This window comes from Cricetulus griseus, chromosome 5 (genome assembly GCF_003668045.3).
Source record: "Cricetulus griseus strain 17A/GY chromosome 5, alternate assembly CriGri-PICRH-1.0, whole genome shotgun sequence".
Taxonomy (NCBI): Eukaryota; Metazoa; Chordata; class Mammalia; order Rodentia; family Cricetidae; genus Cricetulus; species Cricetulus griseus.
In genome coordinates, this window is record NC_048598.1 from 30,243,221 (window position 1) to 30,267,816 (window position 24,596).

Sequence of the window (24,596 nt, forward strand, 5' to 3'; positions counted from 1 at the left end):
ATTTTTTCTTCCGAGCGACCCCAGTCATTCTAGGCCATTCCATGACTGTGCTCAAACGGAGAAAAAGGGGACGTAACAATGACGAAACTAGTCAGTCTGGAGGTGAGAAGTGATACTATAAAATTCTAGAATCAAACTCGCCGGTTCTAAGGAGAAAGAAAAGCCGGTTCGGGTAGGAGGACTACAACCCCCAGGTGGCCGTGCGCGGAGGCGGCGCGCGCAGCGAGAGGGGCGGGCCATTCAAAGGCGGAAGGCCGAGGGTCACAGGACTTCCTGTTCGGACGCCAGCAAGTGGGCGGGCCGTGCGTAGGCAGGGCGGCGGTTGAGCCTTTTGGGAGCTTTGTCAGCGGAGGGGGCGTGGCCCGCGCTGAGACTGGCGGTGTGCGAGCCGAGAGGGCCCTGGGTGACGCGTCCCCTTCCAGCTCAGCGGAGTGTTGAGGTGTTGGGGCCCGGCCGGCGATTGGCTGTTCAGAGGCGAGTACGCGGCGGCCGTTGGTCGCTGGCAGCACGGAGCGAGGGCCCGGGCGGGCGGGGCGGGGATGGCGAGGCTGTGGCGGCGACGGCCGAGGAGGCGGGCGCGGCGAGCGGCGGACACAGCGGCGGCGGCGGCAGTCCCCGGAGCCCCCTGTGAAGGGTACCTGTCCGCGCTGCCGTGGGCTTGTCGGGGAGGCCGGCCGGGAGGCGAGCCGCTGCGGAGCCGCTCCTCTAGCGCCACAGCCCTTCGGACGCTCGGTCCCATCCTCGCGCTCCTGCTCCGGCTCCTCCATCTTGGCCTCGGCAGTGGCTGCTGCGGGGAGGATGTGCCGCCTCCTGGCAGGGGGAAGAAGGAGGAGAAGATGAAGAAGTACCGGCGGGCCTTGGCCCTGGTCTCCTGCCTCTCTCTCTGCTCTCTAGTCTGGTGAGTTGGGGCGACCTCGCGGGGACTTGCCGTGGGCGCGATAGGGAAGAGGGAGCAGGTCGGGTCACACCCCCAAGTCATCTTGGCTTTCGGGGGTTGCGGGTGCTCTTGCCCCCCCCTCCCAAAAGCAGGGGACACAGCAGCCGCCCAGCTCTTCCTCTGGAGATTATCGAGTAGTGTTTTGGAATTTCCAGATGCCGACAGAGAGAGAAAGGGACTAGAGGGGATCACTTTGTGCCTTTGTACTCAGGTACTCCCGCGCTGCAGATGGGGCAGTTTGGGTAGTGTTCAGAGAGCTGGTGAGTGAGTAACTCGGTTTTACTGTCAGTCATTTGCTTTCATTATGAGGTAAGGGCATGGGCGAGTCAGGTGTGATGTGTTCCGGACCTGTGATTTTGAAAACGTGAGTCGTCATGAGGGTAAGAGTAATGTATAAACAGTTGTTCTTCTGGTAAGGTCTTGCACAATCTTGACCACTGGGACTTTTGCAGATGCTGTTCTTGAAGCACGGGTTTGGGGGGGGGTATGTCTTAGGAAGGTCTTTTTCGGTTAGCTTGATGGCACAGATGTGATATCTACCATAGTTTTTGGTGTCCTTTGGTATTGGGAGAGTAAACTCATTTACAACCAGTTCCGTTCTTAGTCTCTGAAACTTTATGGAGTTCAAGTTAATTTTAAACACATCTCTGGGTTTTGTGGAGCAGAAATAGCTTTGAGCCAAAGGATTGCTAACGGTGTACTTGGAAAAGCCCTTCTTTCTGAAGGAATCTCCTGGGAATTCCTCCAGAGTCATGACATTTGCTTACCAAAACGATGGTTTTTCTGTCAAAGTGATTTTGTTTTCTTGTATTAAAATCTAGGCAGGCTTTCTTATGTATCTTCTTTCTTCAAAGCACTAACAATAATTCTGCGTTTATGGATGTGTGATGGAATCCAGGGGCTCTGGAGTTGTAGACTTGTTGCTCATATAGAGTAGTATATTAATAAATGTGAAAAGAAAGCACTTGCCTGTCTCAGAAAATCTGACTGCAAGAACTGTTTTATATTTTGGAGAGCAGAATGTTTGGTCTCCTGCTTGTCATTCTGAACCCTTTAAATACTCCTTAACAGAAACAGGTATCTGAAACCTGTGTAGGAATAGACGTCTGTCTCTTAGAGTTGGTGCGCTTCTCCTACTGGCCAGTTTTTCTTCTTTCATTCAGAAATTGTCTCCAAATTTTGTTAACCACTTTTGTTTTGTAGACAGAGTGTTGTATACTCATATTAATCAGTTTCTGGGATTTACCCCCTTACCCTACTAGTATTACTTCATTTTAGTTTGATCTTAACTGTTGTAGTTTGATAGATTGTGATAAAACCTTCTGTTTTTGTCTTTCCTGCCTAAGAGTACAATAGATTTACCTTAACAGAAATACAAAACTCATCCTATCCATTTCATTAATTCTGGTTGCTATTTTTTCTTTTGCACACTTATTATTCACAATTCTTGGTTAAGTAGTACAATGGATTCTAGGTTTAATTGTAGCATAGCTACAGAATAGCAGTGGTAGCCAGTATTTATTCTTAGCTGTGCCAAGCATGTGACATGTGTACATTTTAGCATCTTTGTCAACACAGCTCTCTCAGGTAGGTATTACTAACTTCATTTTGTATTTTAGGTGAGTAATTGAGAGGCTAAGGTTAAGCTTGTAACTGAGTAACATGGTTAAGGTTAAGCAACTACTACATTCTGGAGTTTAGGTTTGAAGCTAAGCAGCTTGTGATACAGGCTCCTCACTCCAGTGGCTTTTGACTATAGGTTAAATAAGGCCTGTGTTGTTATTAGACAGATACAGTACCATCACTTACTAGATACAGCTCCTTGAATGTTATAGTTATATAACTATATGAACTTTAGTCAGTGGAGTCTCAGTCTGATAAAATTACCAGAAGTAAATGTGATAACACATAGGCCACTCTTTGTAAAACAGTAAGAACATTCTATGTATTTCATTATAAAAGCATTCAAAGGTGTTTTTCATATGCTTACTGTGTAGTAAACATTGTGATTCTTAAACTTAAGAGTGAGCAGCCCATCTTTTTTTTTAGTACTGAAACTATAGCGACTAAGAAGCGCCCTTGTTAGTTCCTGTTGCAGTTGTAACAAATTAACAGAAATTCAGTGGTTTACACATAGTTATTTTACAGTTCTTGAGTGTGTGTACAGGAGTTCAAAATAAGTCTCACTCGGCCAAAGTAGATAAGGAGGTATGGCTGGTTCATTCTGGAGGCGGAGGGAGGGGAGACCGGTGACACACACTCATTTCTTTGACTTTTTCAGCTTCTAGAGGTTGCTTGTCTCACATCACTTCTTCCTCCCCATCTGTTTATGACTCATCTTTATGTCCCCTCTTTTGTCCTATAAGGACTTACTATATTGAGTATACCCTTAGTCAATCTAGGAGACTTTCCATGTCTCAGAACTCTTTAATTTGTTGAAGTCTTCCAAGTCTTTTACAATATAAAGTATGATTTCAATCATTGGCACAGGGAAGTTGATCAACACACTGAAGTGGAAGATGTGATCCATACATTTGAGTAGATATTATGAGTGTGTCCCCTAATTAGTAAAACTTTGTGCATGTGCCTTTACAATGTGTCTAATTTGTTATATATGTGTGCCAATATGACATCAGTGTATGTAATTACATAAGTTAAGTATTTAAGAAAGATAAAAATATTTTGCTAATATTACCATTTGCTTTTATTAATGTCATAATTTTCAGTGAGCTGTACAATGGACTAGATTATTTTCTCTCAAATGATGAATGGTTTATACTGGTTAGTCTTGTTAGCCTTGCTATTTTCTTACTGGCTTATGCTTGTGATACTATGTTTGTTGGCTATTTTTTGAAATATATGTTGTAAGGGTTTTTGTAGTTAAAACAAGATAATCCCTCAATCTTCTTAGCAAACACAGTGAATCATGGTATGCTGGAGGTACACCCCACTGTTTGTGAACTTGCCCTCTTCCTTTGGATGTGATTTCTAGCTATATTTCCTGCAGTTTTTGATATGTGTCCAGCTAGCTCATAAGATCAATAAATCCTTGCATCAATCTTAGCAAAGGCTTGTTTTTAAATAGTAGCAGATCTCTTCTTTCTGTGCCTCAAAGGGTAGTAGTATTCTTGGAAGAGCTAATACTTAGACTAATGAGACGAGCATGGCACTTATACAACTCTGATTTATTTGACAAATACAATAAAGATAGCTAGAAAGGACATGAGAAGCATCAAATGAAGAATTTGTATTTTAGTATATCCTTCCTGTCACTGTATCATCAGTCATACCTTTGGGTCAGTTATTTCTGTGAACCTTAATTCTCACCTGTTAATGATTTCCAGTGTGGATAATTCAAGATGGGAGACTTGTATTACAAGCAGAGGGAACATTTTTGCGGGGTTATCTAGAGTGTTTAGTAGGGATGGAGAAGAGTTAAAAAGGAATGTTAGAGTTACATTTTGAGGAGATTTGATTGTTTTTCAGGGGAACTATGATTTTAACCAGACAGAGGATGAGCAAGTGAAGTAGGTTAAATGAGAACAAAAGAGGCAGGTTATATTGATATTTTAATTAGATTACTATCAAAGATAGAATGGATTGGCTAACAGGCTTTGGAGGTGGTAGGCTATAAATGGGGATACAGTAGGAGAGCACTGGGAGCTGTGTAAATCAAGATGATGACTTTTTTTGACCTTAGACATATGTCAGTCTAGTTTTCATGAATGGAAGAGTTTTGTTTTTTTTTTTTTTCCATTTTCTCCCTTTGGGTTATGATTCTATTTCTGCATTTTTAATTTTGTTTTTTCCTCTTTCTTATTTTCGTTACTATATGAGCAGTAAAACAAGAAACATTATATAAGCTGTTTTTTTTTTTTAATTATTGAAAATTCCTATTCTGTGTTTTACCTGGAAATTTTTGTTTTCTGCTTCTGTAGAGACTTTTAAAAAAGACTTGAATATTTCCTGAACAAAGTGATATTCAAAATAAACAAACTTAATATGAAAAGACTGGAAAAAAATCCAGATTTGCTGATAGGTATAGTCAGAGGATAGCATCTGGTGCTGGGAAAAGTATGGGGTCATTATAAACAGTGCCAGATCCTTCATATAAGCTGGATGTGAAGGGACCAGCTCCCCATTTCGGCAGCCATAACAGCCTAAAACATGCTTGCCTGACCTTGCCTTGGTCACTAGGAGGTCAGATGCCTGCCCATTTTGGCAGTCATAACAGCCTAACATGTGTTTGCCTGACCTAGTCTTGGTCACTAGGAGGTCAGATGCCTGCCTATTTCGGCAGCCATGACAGTAACACATGCTTGCCTGACCTTGCCTTGGTCATTAGTGAAAGATCCTCGAGGTGAGGAGTCTCCCTGATCCGGCGGTCCCCCCAAGAACTCAATGTTAAGTCAAGTTAATGCAACACACAAGAGGCTTTATTGCAGTTGTTTAATGAGCTAACCCCATGTTAGCTCAGGCCCTTCATCCATCCACCATGGCAGATGGGTAGGAAAGATGCTGCAGCCACTGTATAGAGATCTTACAGGGCAGCGTAAGGGGAGTGTCTAGGGGTACGCACAGGCTCGTGATTGGTGTGCCTCCAGGCTTGGAGGGTTTGCCCTGTGTTGGTCAACTGGTTGTTATGGCCAGTAGACCCTCCCAGCGTGGTTGCTATGCTCTACGAGTCATTGCTGTGCACTTTTCCATAAAGCACACTCAGAGCCGTAAAGCATAGCACCACCAGCTAACTTCTGATTGGTTCCTTGCCAGGAGGCAGGCATCTGACCTCCTAGTGACCAAGGCAAGGTCAGGGCAAGCATGTGTTACTGTCATGGCTGCCCAAAGGGTCAGGCATCTGTCCTCCTAGTGACCAAGACAAGGTCAAGCAAGTACCTGTTTGGCTGTTATGGCTCCCGAAATGGGGAGCTGGTCCCATCATTGTTTTGTTTGCTTTTGAAGGACCTGTCTTTTTTGTATATTGGGTATAGAACCTTGGGGCTTCTCAGGTGCTAGACAAGTATTCTATTATTTCTGCACCCCAGACCCATAACTTTATTTTATAATGAATTACTAAAGTGATTTTTGTATTTTACGTACAAGTAAAAGTGACACCTAGCTTTATTTGTTTTATAGTGTTGACATGGTTCTTAGGTACTAAGCACCTTTTGTATATTGTATTAAGTGCTATTATATGTGTTCTATTCATTCTCTCTCGGTACTTTAGTAGCTTATTGAGTAAAATAGGAAAGGCTTTACATTAGGATTTAGACTACTCCACAATTTTTTCACAAATTTATTTAAAATAATGCTTTGTTACCCACAATATATTTGGTACAGAGAGGGAAACAGTAAGTGTGGGAATTTGGCCTTGTGTACAAGTTGCTTGTCATAATATGGATAGGTACCTGTATTATAGTAGTGGATAGGGCATGATACCATTTTACGATCATACAACTCTTACGAAATATACAGCCCTTTCAGTATAGACATCTTCATTTAAAGAGGAAGACACATAGACATTAAGCAACTTGGCCAAGTTTTCTCACAGCTAATATGGGATGGATCTGGATCCAAAAATCAGGTAGCTTTGAGTTGTGAGCCTATCTATGTTAGGCTATTAACTGTCATTTTCTACCTCTATGCCAGTAGATGTCATTGGGCTAGAGTCTTTACCTCCTTCTTTATAGTCAGATTTCTTATTGAAAATGGTGCTTGGATGAGCCAAGGGAGAATTTAACAGCAGGAGTTAACAACTTGAAGCTCACTTTTCAGGTTTGTGGTGGTCACCCATGCCTTTAATCCCAGTAGGGAAGCAGAGGCAGGTGGATCTCCATGAGTTCAAGACCAGCCTAATCTATGGAGCAAGTTCCTGAACAGCCAGAGCTGTTACACTGAGAAATCCTGTCTCCCAAAAACAAAACAAGCAAAACAAAACAAAACAAAAAAACACTAGGATTCCTACTTTGAGCAAACTATGTCTATGGATATTTTTGTTTTTGTATTCAGTTTAATGTTACTGGATTAGATAAACCCAGCTATTTTTATACAGCCAGCCAACATTCTAAAAGTATGATTAGAATGCTAATGAATCTTTCAAAAAGCTGAGTTCCATAGTAGCTATTAAGTGTAAAAAAATAGGGCTGGAGTTGCCAGGAAGGCTTGAATGTATATGTCAGTCATAAGCTCTCCTGTGTGAACAGGTGCTTCATGAGCTGAATAAGCTGCTCTGTTGCTGCTAATATGGTGTGTGTGTGTGTGTGTGTGTGTGTGTGTGTGTGTGTGTGTGTGTGTGTGTGTCTCACTGCCTGCAGTGAGCAGATGGCATTTAACTGTCAAGGGGAAAGAGTATGGACAAATTGATAATGAATGGATAGAAGTGGTAAGCACAAGGGAAAGTAGCAGATATATTTATGAGATTATGATGAATTTTAGAAGTAAAGCCAAAGAGCTGGATGATAACTGTCTTGCAAGGGAAGTAGTTTTGAGAAGGTTTTTTTTTTTTTTTATTTTGTTTTGTTTTTTTGACATTGCTGTGCTAGATTTATTTCAGAAGAGAGACTCCCAAGCAGAGTAATTGAGTTTGCCACAGCAAGAATGTGGTTTTAGAAATAAAGAAGAAAGTGAGTGCATTAAGCACAAATTTCATGGTGAATGAAATGATGTGGTTATATAATAGGTTGTGAAGTTGACCTGTAGTGCAAAAGACAGCATTAAGCTAGGATTTAGAAGAACTGTTGTAGTAGTTTGTCTCTGAGCTGCTCTTGTTGAGCACTCCTTTTTTACTTATCTCACTGCCAACAGATTTACACAAAGACTCCTGTGCTATGTGTTGCATTCTTTGTAGGAGTTTGCCAAATAATAAAAGGTATTGAAACATGTAGATGAGAACATAAATCCTTGCATCTTAGAGTATGAATTTATGAAATAGGTTCAAAGAAAGGGAAAATATGTTTTTATCTTGTGTTGGTAGTACACAAAAAGAAATGGAAGAGTTAATGAAAGATTGAAGAGGAATGGTCTGTTAGTTGGAGGGGAATGGACTTTCTAAGCCCAGAGTTGTATAGGACTTAAACATGCAGGCCTGAGAGATAAAAGACTGGAGTTGTCTTACAGAGGAAATTATTTTTGAAGTAGAACTGAGTTTTTCAGGTAATGAGTTAAGATGACAAAGAAAGACAGCCTTGAAGGCCTGTTATGCTGTTGCCTTCATATAATCCCAGCACTTGGGAGAAGGGAGAGGATCAGGAATTCAAGGCCAGCCTCTGCTACGTAGAGGACTTAGTTGCATGGGACCCAATAAAAGGATAGAAAGGAGGAAGCTGGAACCAAAGAAAGACAATTAACATCACTTTGTCAATAATTAGAGTCGGATAAGGTTGAAGAGTTTGAAAACAGAAATATCTTGTTTTTAAGAAGGAAGTGTTGATAAACTTTTGGGAGTTGAAATAGAAGATGTTTGGAAGGTGGCAGCCATGCATTCTTGCATATTTGTTTGGTAGTCTGGAGGAAAAAGAATACTTAGAATACAATAAAAAAATTAATAGTTACAGTAGCCTTGCACTTTAATTTTTAAAAGGATTTATTAAATTTTGTACATATGTGTATGTCTCTGTGTGGGTGCACATGTGACTGCAGTTGTATATAGAGGCCAGAAGAGGACATGGGATTCCCTGGGTTTAGAGGCTGTTGTAACATCAGAAGTGTTGAGAATTGAACTCTGGTACTCATCAAGAGTAGTATATATTCTTAACCACTGAGCCATCTCCAGACCTATACTTCTGATTTTGTTAGATCCTTAATGAAATTCTCTTAAATATGTGTGTCTGCCTTAGGATGAATTTGAAGACAGTCCTGAACCTACTTTTGAAGTTTTGTTCTATATGTAGATTTATGTTTTACCCAGACTATATTTAGCCTGGCATTAATTTATTTGGGAACTTTATTTGTATTTTGACTGGAAATTACTATGGAAAAAAAGCACTGTGATTTGAATTTTATAGGATAAATACATCTTAAACAATTTCTTAAAATATGCATTTTAACTATGATTAGTGTATGGTTATTTCCAGCAGCTTAATGACAGATTTTATTAGAGAAATTAGTAATGGTAGATTATGATATAAATCATTGCCTACCTCGCTCAGTGCTTCTTCATAATGGATCATTGAAGTTATACTCCAATATTTAGTTAAGAATTTGATATGTGGAGTATATTGACTGAGAAAATCCAAGACCACTCCTTTGTAAGTGACAACTAGTAATGATCTGAACTATTAAATTGAGAGGTTTGTTTATCAGCTGGACTGAAAGGAGAAGGGACACATTGTACTCTTACCTACTAAGAGACCAAGCAGAAGCAAAGCAGTTTTTTAAGAGCCCCAAACTGTAAGGTTAATATATGTATTTATACACATCTTGAACTATACTGCCCTAAATGAATGACCAGCAATAAGATGTGAATTTGGTATCAGCAGCATTCTTTACTGCTGATATAATTTCTTTAGTGTGTTAACTATTGTTTGACATACTGCAGATGATTAGATTCCTTTGCATGCCTCGAATACAGTCACATTGTAGTTTGTCTTAGGTATTTAGTTTTTATATGGTTATGTCTATATAAATGCTATTCACAGCCGATTCATGTTATACAATCTAGTAGCTTCCTTTTCTCTATTGTTTTCCCAGAAATACTGACTTGCTTTTACTAAAGTTGCTTACTTTTCCAATTGTACTATATACTTCAGACTTTCAAAGGCTGATCAATTAGGCCATAAATTTCACCTTATATCAGACCCATGAACCTGTGATAACCATCTAGACTGCTTACCCTGTGTTCCTTGTTTTTAGCTGTGATCCTGAAGCTTCTCTTTCTAGACACAGAACGAGTGTCTTTGATCTACCTATGTTAGTACCATATGCTGTAATTGTAGCTTCAGATAGGTCTAACCAGTTCCTGTATGCATTAGAACTGTCTTTACTATTGCTAGCCTACTTTTATTTTTATTTATTGCAAATAAGGACTTATGTAACAAATTATATCTAATTTGTAATAGTTAATTGCTTTGTATTTATACTTATGTGAACTCATCTGTATACAGATACTCATTTTTTGTAACTCATAATAATTTTACTATTTGCTTTTCCATTTTGGTTCCTTTTTTAATTGAAAATAGATTTTTCATATAGTATTTCTGATTGTTTTTTTCTTCCCTCTAATCTTTCTCAACTCCCCATTCAAATCCACTTTTTCTTCTCTTTCTCATTAGAATACAGACTTCTAAAAAATAAGATAATTAAGTACAGGCAGGCAAACCAGAATAGGATTAAACAAATGTAAAAAAAAAAAAGAGCCAGGTGGTAGTGGTGCATGCCTTTAATCTGAGGACTCAGGAGGCAGAGGCAGGTGAATCTCCGAGTTACAAGCCAGCCTGATCTACAGAGCAAGTTCCAAGACAGCCAATTGCATGCGCGCACTCTAGACACCAGAAATTAATATATACGAGAAGACCTGTAAGGAAAACAAAAACCAACAATAATACCCAGACAAAGCTTCATGAGACAAAAACCTCCAGAAATGCCATTGAGTTCATTTTGTGTTGTCTATCTGCTGATGGGCATGGAGTCTGTCTTTAAGAGTGGTTTGTATACACAATGAGACTCTGTTGGAGAAAACTAGTTTTTCCTTTGGAAGCAGTTATCAATTGAAGATAGCTTCTGGATTAGGGATGGGGCTTGTGTCCACTTCCCTTCTCAGTGCTGTGGAGGCCCTGTGCTTGCTGCCACAATCTCTCTGGGTTCATATGTGTGCCAATCCTTCTGGTGTTTCGAAGGCCTTGTTTCCTTGGTGTACCTCATTCATCCCCTCTGGTTCTTACAATCCTCCCACTTCAATTTTTGAAGGATTCCCTGAGCGCTGAGGGGAGGAATTTGATTGAGACATCTCATTTAGAGCTGAGTATTATAAGATCTCTCACTGTTCATTGTCCTGTTGTTGGGATTTTTTTTTTTTAAGCCTCATAGCCTTGACAGTAGGTAGACTAGTGATGCTGGTCTTGTTTTAGAACTACATGGACTATTTTTATGTTGTTTTCTTTTTTTAAATACTGACTTTTTTGATTATATGGCATATATGTTCCTTATACTATATATGTGCGCACGCGCGCGCGCGCGCGCGCACACACACACACACACACACACACACACACACATATAACGTGTGTGTATGTATTATTCATTTGAAGAATCTTTATAGCTATGTATGTTTATCTCGATGTCGTTTAGTGGGAATGGTGGTAATCTTAATCTGTGCATTACAAATGAAATAGATTTATGTATAAACCAGTTTTGACAGTCTGTTTTCTAAACTGTCATAATTTAGAATGAATGTAACTTGAGAAATAGTAGGCTGCAAAGTTGGTAGAGATTTGTTTTATTGTTATGAGGAACTTCTGAGATAATTTTGACATTAAGATAGCTCAGAGATACTTGTGTATTTATTTTTGTTGCTTATTTTGAGTTAAACAATCATAAGGTGTTCTGTTCCTCTTGTTATATTTGTAGAGATTTCTTTTTTTGCTGTAGAAGAGTTACATTCTAGTACATAATACTAACAACCTGTAGTATTTGAGCTTATAAAGTTTGTTACTTCTATCAGTGTCCTTTATATAAAAATAGTTTATAAGCTTTATTTCCATGCTTTGGAATAATTGAGGCAGGTTTTAGAATTATCTAAATATTTGTAAATGTCTTTGGCCATCTGGACACTTTCTCAGGAGGCTAACTCAGACAACTTTGTACCTTCTGTGATAATTATCACATGCTGCTTTTGTGAAGTTGTTTTTATTGTACTTTCTAGAAATGTATTACTTGGCAATGATAGCAGTAGAATTATTTATTAACTTTTTTCCTTCTAAGATATTCATACTCTAAACTTGTGTTCTTGAGCATATTAGAATAAGAACTTGGCTTTTATTGCCTGAGGTTGTAGCCCATAAAGGTATATGTTTAATAATTTCCTTTCTCTTTTGTTCATTATTGTTGGTGGTGGGTGTCTACAGGCTTCCCAGTTGGCATGTATGCTGTAAAGAGAGTTCTTCAGCTTCAACATCATATTATTCTCAAGATGACAATTGTGCGTTAGAAAGTGAAGACACACAGTTCCAGAAAAAGGTACCTTAAACGGAATTGACAGTCTAACCTTTTATGAGTGTCTTAATTTAGAATGAAAATATCTTAAGAAATACTAGGCTATGCATTTGGTGGAGATTTCTGTTTTATTGTTATTTTATGCAGAGCTACTGAGGTAATTTTGACATTATGATAGCTCAGAGATATTTGTATATTAATATTTGTTGTCTGTATTTCAGATTTTGCTAACATACCATGTTCTACAGTAGGGAAAAAGAATGGTGTATATTAATAAAAATTGCTTTTTTATTGTTACAAAGAAATACACTCTTACAAATTAAAAGCTATCAGCAGTAAGTTTTGCATGGAGAATTTGCAGTTAGAGGCTTTGTAGTTCCTTAGACATAATTAGGTACAGTGAATAAACTTAAAACATGATGGTCTTTGAAGTCATTTATAATTTTACTATTTCAAATGACAAAGGTAATATTCACTTGTATTTGTCTTTTGCCTCCAACTTTATGTATTTTGAATTATAGCAGTAACTTAGGCTGACTATAAAACAATCATCTTTGTTTGTTTCCCCAAAGGAACCATAGTTTACTGCTTGTTATAAATGTTCAGATGCTTTCCTGTGGGTATATATACGATTAAATAGGAACACAAATTAATATTTTTTATTTCCATTAAGATAACAAAAGTGTTCCACAAAGTGATTTCCTTCCTTCTCCAAGGATATATCCACATGACCTTTCTATGTTGATTGTTTCTTCAGTATGGCTACATTTTCATTTTTATTATACAGATACATGAGAATGTATTTTTTCCCTTCTTGGACTTTTGTGTTGTTCCTCAGCTGTGTCTGCATGTATACTTACATGTACATATTAAACATGTATGTACTATGACATATTTTTATTTACATGTTTGGAGGTTTGAGATATGATATTTAAATTGGATTATTTAATTTTTGAGTTGTATATAGTTTATATCTGGGATGGATGATGTAAATTTTTGAAAATTTGTCTAAATGTTTCTTTAAAAATAAAACAAAATTTTATATTTTTACCCAGTCAATAGAACTTGTTTCTAACTTCTTCCTCGATGAGATATTTAAATACCAAATGTTATAAAAATTAATTAAGCAAACATTAAGTGGAGAAAATTCTTTCAGCAAACATTTTGATATTTTTGTATGTGCTAGATAAACTTTGCTTTTATGAAATGTGCTTTCAAGAAACATTTAAAGGCACAAGTATAGAAAATTTTAATGAACATGTCAAGGAAGATGAGACAAAAACATGTATATCCCATTAATTATGGAAGTTTTACTTTGTATATGATACATAATGCTTTTGTATAAGATGTTTATTAAGTAATTAAATGAGGTTCTTAAATTCACATATTTATATTTTAAGTGTTGTAGCAAGGAGAGGGATGAAAGGAAATAGAAAATAAACATGTAAATACAGTTGAGAGTCAAATTGCATGTAAGGCTGGTTTATAGCAGAGGAGATAGTTTTTGTTGACTGATTTTGTTTTTTTATAAAATAATTTTACCAGTCATTTCTTTGTCACAATATAGAATGAAAGAGAGGAACCTAGTAATGCTGAGCTATCAGGAAAATTGAATTCATATTTACCTATTCCTCCAGAAGAAAATAAAGTAAAAGATGACTACGCTGTGGATGTACAAGTAAGATATATATTGCTTTGCTTTTAGTAATGTACCTTTAATGGTCTTTTTGCACGGGATTGGATGCCTTTGTTTGGTCAATGTGTTATATGTTGTTACATTTGCTTCACGCTAAAGTACCAGATGGTAGAATGTAAAATAAGTCACCTTGTAATAGTACTGATTTTGAGAAAATATAAAATTGCAGATTTAATAATAAACATGACTTTTTTTTTTAGAAGTAAAATTGAGTGCAAATACTTACTTCTTCCTAAGTTCTACTTTTTGGCTCATTATAAATATATATTATCTGATCTTTAGGTACCATGTTTTTTTTTTTGACCTGCTTTATTTTTCAACAGTTTATTTAGAATACAGAGCATTAAATCTATATAGGATATGAATTTAAAAGAATAGATTAAAATAAAATGTTTTGCCACTTTTCTTCATTCTGAGTATTGTTTTCCATTTTATGCACCAGAATTAATGGAAGATATTAAAAACCTGAATAAATATAGTAAACCTAATAGAATGCTGATTTACCTGGATACCATTTAATGCAACAATGGTTGAAAGAATTAGGGATATTTGATTTGGAGACAGAAAGATTAAGAAAAAAAATCTAACAGATTAAAAAATATGTTCATCTTAGTATGAGGGACTTTTATCTTACTACCATTTGGGAAATATTTGCCAAAGATTTATTCATATACACACAAAAAAATGTCATTTATTGCCCTTCCAGTTACATGAATATCTTGAAGCATTTAGAACAGCAGTTCTCAACCTGTGGGTCTGATCTCCACAGGGGTCACATATCAGATATCCTAAATATCAGATATTTATATTACAATTCATAACAGAAGCAAAATTACAGTTTTGAAATAGCAACAAAATAATTGTATGGTTGGGGTCAGCACAACATGAAGAACTGTATTAAAGGGTCACAGCATTAGGAAGGTTGAGAACCACTGCTCTAGAGGCTTTTATCTTAGATCCTTTGAAATTTTACTGTTAAGTACAAAATACATGTTTAATTTCAAGAGCTTAACTTAAAAAATGTAAAATACCACTCTTGAGTATTTTGAATATATGCTGAAATAGTATTTGGTAATGTCCTTTCATAAAGACTTCTTAACTTAAAGAATAAACCAGTGTTATTTGTGAATGTTCCACTGCTATTAATTCTCCAAAATCACATACATTGTATCCTGTTGTACTGTCTTATGTCTTCTTTTGCTTCCATACTGGCTAACTTATTTTGCAAGGCCTACCTCATCTAGTCTGTAATAGTTCTTAGTTTTTCTCTTTCTTTGAACTTGATTTGTATTCTCATTTGTTATTCTTTGTTAAACTTTTAAATACATTGTGTGCTAGATTCTGGGAGAATTAAAGTCAAAATAACGTTCTCTTATTTAATACATTTATATTATAATTGAAAACGAAGGAGACAAATAATTGAGCTATTATAGATGTTGTGATAAGACTGAATAGGGAATAGTGGAAGCAGAAAGGATAGAAGCTGGCTAATTCTATTAGAGCTGGTTGAGGGTGTGATAAAGGTTTTCAGATATGAGAAGTGTTTGCTAGATTTCTGTTCGGGAGGGGTGAATGACCTAGAACATTCAGGACTGAAAAAAAAAAAGCAAATTATATTTATTGCAGTACTTGTACATATCTTATATTGTTATTTATTGATAAATTTTTTTTCATAAATTCTTTAGGGACAAAAGTACTATATCATACCATTTTATATATTTACATAGGATTTCTTAGTTACTGCTAGTATTCATTAATTAAATAGGAGTGGGTTATTTATAGATCCTGGTACAAAATAGGAAGAAAGGAAAATGGACAAGCTATGTCTGCTGATGCATGAAAAATGTGCAGGTCTTGTATTAAAATAATAAATAATGAATGAAATACATTTCTTAGGGTAGAATGTTGCAAGAAAGGATTCAAAAATATTTCTTTTAAGTAATTTTCTTTTTTTAGTGCTGGAGACTTAAACCCGAGATTCCAGATCTCATGTATACTAAGCACTTTACCATTGGACTAATAAATACCCTTAGTTTGTGAACATTATATAGTCATTTTCAGCTTTCTATGAACTTTTGTCCATCAAAAAAAGTGATTTATTAATCTTAACATTTAATACAACCTTTAAAAAAACAGAACATGGAAACAACAAAGTTAAATCTACCTGTGGTTGAAGCACTCCCTACAGTTGATTTGCATGAAGATTCTTCCAGTGTAGTTGTGGGCAGTGAAAACATTGAAAATAGTTCCAGCTCATCTACCTCAGAAACGACCCCAGTATCGAAACTTGAGTAAGTCATTATGAAGGGGAGGTTGGGTTGGGGGGAGAAGCAAAACCAACAAATTAGAAGTAATCCTTATTATAAGACACCTTGATATACTCAAGTTTGGTATAGCAAATATAATTTATAGTATCTATGTCTTTGTGTGTATTAAATGTAATCTTAATAGTGAGCTTATTTACTTAGCTGAGTAAATGAATAAAATCGATTATGGCCCTGCTGTGAATCTCTACATAGCACAGGTTCTACTTAAGAGAAATTATGTATTTTTAAATAATCTGTGTAATTGTTCAAAAATCAAGTGTCAGTTTATTTATTTCCATTAAGTATTACTAGCATTCCAGTAGTAGTTATATTTTTGTGTGACTAGCTATCTTTTTCTAACTTAATATTTGATGTATTTAAGCTTAAAAGTTATGCTTAGTTTAGCAAATAAATTTTGTGCTTCTGAGTTCCTTCAGCTGTAATGCAAAGAACAAAGCCAAATATTCCTCCTAATATTTTATTATGTATTTATGTTATCATAAGAATTGATAATAGTAAGTATATAAAAGAATACTTAAGATTAAATGCTATCTATTGCCACTTTAAAAAAATCTTTGTATTTTTGTAGTAAGTCAGGTTTTAAATGTCTGTATTCCTCAAGAATGTAAGGGGCTGGGCTGATGAAGTTGTGCACAAAGATGGTATTGTTTGGGAATGAATGTTGCTTAGTTAAGGAAAAGGGAACAGAATGCATGTCGATAAAGGACTAGATACTATTTCAGAAACAATTTAAGACCAGAATACTATTTACCTGAATAGTATGTTCTTAATTCTCCCATTTTGTTAAAAATGATTGTGAATTACAAGCAAAGCAGGGGAAAATATTGTCACTCTTTGTTTTGTTTTGTTTTGTTTTTTGAGACAGGGTTTCTCTGTGTAGGCTTGGCTATCCTGGAACTCACTCTGTAGACCAGGCTGGCATCAAACTCACAAAGAGCCACCTGCCTCTACCTCCTGAGTGTGAGATATGGTCACATTTTTAAAAGTAAATTTGTAAAGTGCAGTAAAAACTTCAGTGAAATGACCTAAGATAATTGGTAGTTTTACTGCATGTAACAGTATTAGATTGACTATGAGCCGAAATTGAATGTTAGAGAAGATACACTTAGAAAAATAACTTAAGATCTTATTTTTATCAGACCAAATAGTGATTTAATGTTGTGTTTTAAAGTTCAGTAGTGTTTTAGACCTACGTGTACTCACAGATCAGTCAACGGTTGGTTGTATGTGATTTAAAATAAATAGCCCAGGCTGGCCTTGGCCATTCAGTCCTGCTGTTTTGGCCTCCTACATAATGGGATTAAATCATGTGCCATTGTGCCCTACTTAAAAATAAGTTTTGAAAGCATTCTGCAGATCTGCAAAGCATTCTTCTTTGGGGAGCTCAGGCTATGTTTCAGTGCCACTTATTAGCGTTTTAAACTTACATCAAGTTGATTAAATGCTGGACTATCTTTTTTTCTTTCCTCTTTTAGTGAAATAGAAAAATCTGGTACTTTGTCTTTAGCCAAGCCAGGTGAAACGGAGCAATCTGAAGCTGACTGTGATGCTGGTGAGGCTCCTGATGCAGATACTCCAGTTGAACAGCATGCTTTTGTCAGTCCACCTGAAAGGTGGGTGTGAGCAGTTGTTTTTGGTGTGATTCTTTTGTTATCATTTTGTTTTTATTATGACTGTGTCTTGCTGTGTAGACAACCTAGGCTAGCCTGGAACTTAATGTGTAACCCAGGCAGGCCTCAAACATGGGATCCTTGTGGCTTAGCCTTCCAGATGCTAGGACTCCAGGCCTGAACCACCACACCTGATTGTGATAGAATTCTGTACTAACTACAATGTGATTTTCTTTCTTTTTTTAAAGGTGTTTGGTGCAAACTTCATTCTACTTTTATGTATGGAATTTTGTTTTTGTGCTTCTGTTTAGGTTTTCTTTGCATGTGATGATCAGTGATTGTATAAAACTTGTTATCTAGCTAAAATATGTTTAATATATCTTTTTCTTTTAAATAGCCTTGTTGGCCAGCATATAGAGAATGTATCATCTTCACATGGCAAGGAAAAAGTAACAAAATCAGAATTCGAATCAAAAGTTTCAGTGAGTGGTCAAGATGGTGATGATCCAAAGTCTGGGTTGAATGCTTCAGATTCTTTAAAAAATAAGGTGAGTTAAAACTTTGGCTGTCTCCTGACATTAGTCAATGAACTTTAGTATTAGAATCTTGAAAAAAAGTTAATCATATTTGTTATAAAATTAGGGATATTATGCGTAAAACTGTATATAGCAAATAGCATGAACAGGTTTATGATGTTCTGACTAGTATTTGTTATGTTGGTGTTCTGGTATAGATTCTCTCGAGTTTTATATATAATTACACGACTTTCTGCCCATCATCAGCTATTTGGGGCTGTATAAGTAAAGTCCTTGCTTAAGCAGTATTTTAGAGTTATAATAGATGCCACAATCATTAAATTGAAGAATATCACTTAATTCAGTATGGACAAATACATGCTTCCTAGCTAGAATATTTTAAGGGCACATTTTTGTTTTTGTTACTTATATGCAAGTTGCAACTAGATGTTAAACTTCTGTCTTGAAACGTTATTCTTACAATAAAGAGGGACTTTATCACAGGGAAGCAATTGTCTTTATTCTTTCTGAAGTCCACTTTAACCTCTGAGAAGAGCCAAGTAAAAGAGTTCCTGAGGAACCGTTACCCAGCAACTTAGATTCCCCTCTGGTAAGAAAAACTAAGTAAAAGAGATGAAGATACTTTCACCAACTCAAAAGCAAAATAAATTGAATGAAAGAGTAATTAAAAGTGCCAATCACACATTTTCATTTATTCCTTTTATTTGGGATGTTCTAGTCTTTTTAGTGAATTTTCACTTAAACTTTCTAACCTATATTTCAGAGCTTCATACTATTTAGAAGACTAGATGTGTCTGTCTGTAGCGCTTCATAGAAACATAGGAGCTTGGTTTTCTGTAGTCTGGTATCTTAAAAAGAACTCATTAATTTTCTCAGTGAAACCAGATCAAGTGTTGTTAAGGTTCATTTGTCAAATATCACACCCAAAGTAAAAATAGGCAAGCATTAAAACATGTCTCCTGCCAGGTGATGGTGGTGCACTTTGGAGGCAGAGGCAGGTGGATCTCTCTGAGTTCAAGGCAAGCCTGGTTGACAAGAGCTAGTTCCAGGACAGGTCTACATAGAGAAACCCTGTCTACAAAAACAAAAACAAAACAAGCAAACAAAAAATGTCTCCTTTGAACTTTTTTCAGTATCAAGTATGAATTGAAGCTTGGCAGCCAGCTCTGTCCTAAATTTACTTGTTCTCATGTAGTAGCCATCTACATTACCTAAGGCCTTAAACAGCGAGCCTGTGCTAATAGGCAAAAGAATGAAATCTTAGTTACATGTATAATTACCTCCTAAACAAATTAGTATCCCAGAAAGACCGTCAGAGATAACATGTGAGTATCCAATTCAGAAGAATTCTGTCCCGTTAAGATATGAGCCACTTTGATTTCCAGTGACAGCAGACCTTTGCAGTAGCTGTTATTTAAAAGATTTGCAGGACATTGACACAATTATACACAATGTTTTAGAAAGTAGTTCCATTTTTAGATGGCGCATTAGAAATTGATTTTATGGTTTTGTTTAGATCTCTTAATTGGTGGGAGGAACTTTGTTACCTAGAACTCAAAGAATGTATACGTGTTATTTCATTTTTTTTGTTTTGTTTTGGGGGGGCCTTACTATCTCAGCCAAGTGAATTTTTATAATTACTTACTTACCAGAGTTAGTTCTCTAAGTTGACTGTGTTAATAAACACATTAAGTTTTTTTTTTTTTTTATAATACACAAATGGTTAGCCCATGAAATAAATAGGTAAATAATAAAAGTAGAAAAATAAGTTCTCTGCTTAAGTAGAAAAAAGGAAGATGGTGTGTTCTTGGTTATAGCTCTTCTTTAGACAGTGCTATTATGCAATTGGAGATTTTAAAATTTTTCATTTCAGAACTTTGATCAGTATGTTCTGACATTCTTGCTTTTATTTAGACTTTTACTCACTGACTTGGAGGTTTGTCTCTTGTTACTGCTTGATTATTCTGTTATAGTTATTCATTTGAGTAATATTTAAGTTTTTGATTTCCTTATATTAGAAGTAGTGCTGCACTATGCAATTACACACATTTAAAAAAAAACACATATATACATTTTTACTGACATTGCACCTAAGTGTGAATTAGTGGGTATGTACATCTTGCTAACATTATATTTTTAGATTCTTGCGAGACTATCACATTGTTACCTCTATCAGATTATGTCTGATTATCTTAGCTTTTCATGATTATTTTTATGATTTTCTTTTTGCTGAATTTATTGCTTATATTCTTTCTTTGGCTTATTGATTTTTAGTCATTCTTTACATGCATTCATTTGTTTGTTAAATATATTACAAATATATCACTCTTGGAGCTTGCTTTGTGCAGTTTATTGGTCTAATTTTATTTTTAATTTTTCATATAACCCATGTACCCAGCTTTTAAAAATGCATTTTATACATCCATTTTATTTGTTAAATCCTTTTGCTAGCATGAGCCATAAACACATTTTTTTCTGTATTCTTTTAAGGAATAATAATCTTGGGGCTTTTAAAATTACATTTTAAAATTACTTAAAAATTTTTGTGCATATAATACTGTTACTGATTTTGTAGAAACAATGTAGTACATCTAAAATTACTCCTTTGATAAGTAGGTGTGTACATGTTACATTTATTTTAAGGTGTTTGTATTATAAGTACTGTATCCATATAATTATATGTATATTCAATATATATATATATATTGAATACTGAGTACTCAATATATTGAGTACTGAATTTGCTTAGGTTATAGCATTTGCAATTAAATAGCATATGGCAATTAAATAAATTGCGTTTATATCAGTAAATGTGAAGGAATACATTTGTAGTGCTTGAAATTTCACTTTTTTTAAATATGAACTTGAACTTTTAAGTAAATTAATATTTCATCTTAAAATCGTTTTAATTATAAAATTAAACTTCTTTAGTGTTACAGAGACATTTATGCTTACCTTCATTATTTATTAATCGTTTTTAAAGATTGAAGTCTTTTTTTTTGTTTGTTTGTTTTTTTATTTTCAGAGTTCTGATTATGCTGATTATAAAAAGCCAGGAGAAACTGACCCTGCACCTATCACTGGTCCCAAAGATCCAGAAGATATACCAACATTTGATGAATGGAAGAAGAAAGTTATGGAAGTAGAAAAAGAAAAAAGTAAGGAAGTGTACTGGGCTTCTATTATTTTTTTTCTAATTTTTTAATTACTTGAGGGAGTAGTTTAAATATGCCTTTTCTTTTTAAATAATAAAATTTCTAAAAACTTCATCAGAGTTTTGCTGCTGATTACCTGCTATTTATTGGTAGTGTACAGCTTTAATTTTAATTAAACTCCATTCTTAGAGATTATATACTAATAGTAAATAAGAGGTAATGCTGTCATTCCCAATTTATGGGGAAAAAACTTGGACATGGAAAGGTTGGTCAGAAAGCCCTAAACTTTTTGTATAATAATTCTGAGTTAAGAATTCTTGATGTTGGATTTGGAAGTAGAAAGAATAAAAAAATAAGGCTTTATTCACATAGAAAATCTTCATATTCTTAGACATATCTCAGGTAATGTGAGTTTTGTGGTTTATTCCAGATATGTTAAAGCACTTTGAATTTCTAGTTTGTTAGTTTTGAGGTAGGGTTTCTTTATGTGTCCGTGGTCAGCCTTGAGCTAACTTGAAGTACAAGCTGGCTTCAAATTCATGGCAGTTCTCTTTGCCTGACATCCTAAACAGTGGGAGGACAAGAATGTGCCACCATTCCTGGCTTGGTTTTCTCATGTATTTTAAAGCTATATTTTTAGGAGTTAAAATCTGTTCCTTTCTGGAAAGCAGACTGTTACTTTTGAGGTCATTGTGTTTGTTGCTGGGGATATTTTTAACTATAATCGTTATAGTTAAACTAATATATATATACACACATACACACACACATATATATATTTATAATGAGGTTTGTCTACAGGTCAGTCGTTGCATCCGTCTTCTAATGGAGGTCCACATGCCACCAAAAAGGTCCAGAAAAATAGAAATAATTATGCCTCAGTAGAATGTGGTGCCAAAATTTTGGCCGCTAATCCAGAAGCCAAGGTACTTACAGTATATAAATTCTTTTCAGAGTAAATATAAGAAACTAGTGACTTTATTAGAAACATACATTGTTATGATGGTAATTACCTTTAATATGAGTTATTTTTCAATTTTACTAATTAATAAAAAATTATACTTTTAAATATTTTATAGTATCAATTTTTGTTTATATTGGTTGATAATATTGCACCTTTAAAATATCATTTAGTAATCTTATTTAGCTTTTAAAATAGCTCATGAAAGTTATTTTTCCTTTATAATAACAGGCATTGTAAGTTTCAAAAGGATGATTGATAAGGCTAACTTAATGCTATAGCTTTAATGGAAAATTTTAACCATTTAGTTTATTTTTTGCCCCTTAAGTATTCCACCTTAGGCTTATTTTAAAAGTCTAAAATAAATGTCACAAAATTTTAGAATTGAAATATTTTTAAACTGTTTCTTTAATATGTTTTTCTCTGCCTTGAAATAGAGCACATCTGCTATTCTTATAGAAAATATGGATCTTTATATGTTGAATCCTTGCAGCACTAAAATTTGGTAAGTAATGTAAAATTTTACAAAGCAATTTTATATATGTACATCTTTATTGGGGTAAGATGGTTGTATTTTTAAATTTAATAAGCATTTATAATTGATTAGTATTGATATTACATCCAAATTGAGAACAAAATGCTTTTCCTTTTAAGGAGGTAACAAAACTGCTAACAGTGACAAACCTGATCAACAGTACTATTGGAGTTGTTTTCTAGAAAGAGATAACTAAAGGAGAAATTCTAGGAGAGGTAATTCCTGGCCTGAATCTTGAAGGACACATGGAAAATGGTAGATGATGGAAACACAGTACTTTAAAAGCAGTTTAGTAGTGACAACAATAAAAGTAAAATTAGAATATGAGATGATGAAGCCAGAGCATTAGTCTAGCTACACAGTCAGACCATTTGTGCTGTATATACTCAGTTTGACAATATGCATCTCTCTCTCTCTCTCTCTCTCTCTCTCTCTCTCTCTCTCTCTCTCTCTCTCTGTCTGTCTGTCTCTTTGTACACACACACACACACACACACACACACACACACACACACACACACATTTGGTTGGAGGCATGGTATGTTTTCTTTACTCATTCTCCACTTCTGTATTGAGGCGGGGCCTCTCAGTTGATTACCCAAGTGCTGGGCATCTAAATAGTGGCTCTCAAACTTACCTAGCAAGCACTTTGTTGCTGAGCATTCTCCTCCAGTTTAAGTTCGTAAGCTTTTTAAAAAAAGACAGGGAGGCTAACATTTATTTTAAAGAAGTGACAGTATCTCATTAGCATTTCAATGCAGTTGAAGTAGGGAAATGAGATGGAAGACTGTTGTACCTTGGTCTGAAATCATGACCTTGAGCTATATAATTGGCAATTTGGAGAGGAATTTATCTGAAAGAAATTTAAGTATGTAGAAGAAAGAGCCATCTAAGAAATACTCTATTATTTTGGCTTCACTGCCAATAGAGTGATTAGTTAAATACTATAGATAATGGAACAGATTTAGAGGGGAAGTAATACACTTTTATTACAATTTTGTTTTTTTATTTTTATTATTAGATACTGTGTAGTCCTAGCTCTCCTGGAACTTGCTCTGTACACCAGACTAGCCTAGAGAGTTCTGTCTGCCTCTGCCTCCCTAATGCTGAAATAAAAGGCATGTACCACCACTGTTTGGCTTATTACAATATTTCTATTGTTCATAAGTTGATGTTTAAAAGCCAGTTGAGGGGACTGGAGGTCTGGCTCAGAGGTTAGGAGTGCTTACTGTTTCCTCAGAAGACCCATGTTTAGTTCCCAGCACTTACATGATGGCTCACAACCATCTGTAACTCTAGTCTCAAGGGCTCCAACAGCCCCTTCTGACCTCTGGGAAGCAGGCAGACATATAGTGCACATAGGCATATACATGCTTGTGTTACAAGCCAACTAAAACGTCTCCCCAGTCCCTTTATAGTTAGTGTCTTTTGATTATATTTTTAACTTGTTTTTGGTATCTCCGGAATTGTTTCCTACATTGTGTTTAGAAAGAATTCTTTCCCCACTTTCTGGTTTCCCATATAATATATATATATATATATATATATATATATATATATATATATATATTTAGTAATTCACTCTGTTTCTTAACTTGAAGACTGTGATCACAAAGTTCCCTTACATGCACTTTAGTTACAATGCTTCTGTTCATTGGTCAGTTTATCACTATTCGCATTAACACCACAGTTTA

General features: G+C 35.5%; 1 protein-coding gene across 4 annotated transcripts in view; it reads left to right on the top strand.

Moving 5' to 3' along the window:
* The first annotated feature begins 368 nt into the window (after positions 1–368).
* Positions 369–24,596, top strand: part of Suco (SUN domain containing ossification factor) — a 59,582-nt gene continuing 35,354 nt past the window's right edge. For 2 of the 4 annotated variants that reach the window (XM_027417231.2, XM_027417233.2), the window contains exons 1-9: positions 369–898; positions 11,995–12,106; positions 13,650–13,760; positions 15,915–16,069; positions 17,581–17,718; positions 18,113–18,263; positions 21,277–21,409; positions 22,208–22,332; positions 22,805–22,872. In XM_027417231.2, coding sequence (XP_027273032.1) covers positions 540–898; positions 11,995–12,106; positions 13,650–13,760; positions 15,915–16,069; positions 17,581–17,718; positions 18,113–18,263; positions 21,277–21,409; positions 22,208–22,332; positions 22,805–22,872 — 1,352 coding nt within the window. In that variant the 5' untranslated portion in view covers positions 369–539. The remainder of the gene's footprint in view (positions 899–11,994; positions 12,107–13,649; positions 13,761–15,914; positions 16,070–17,580; positions 17,719–18,112; positions 18,264–21,276; positions 21,410–22,207; positions 22,333–22,804; positions 22,873–24,596) is intronic. The other 2 variants (XM_027417230.2, XM_027417232.2) reach the window with 2 other exon arrangements.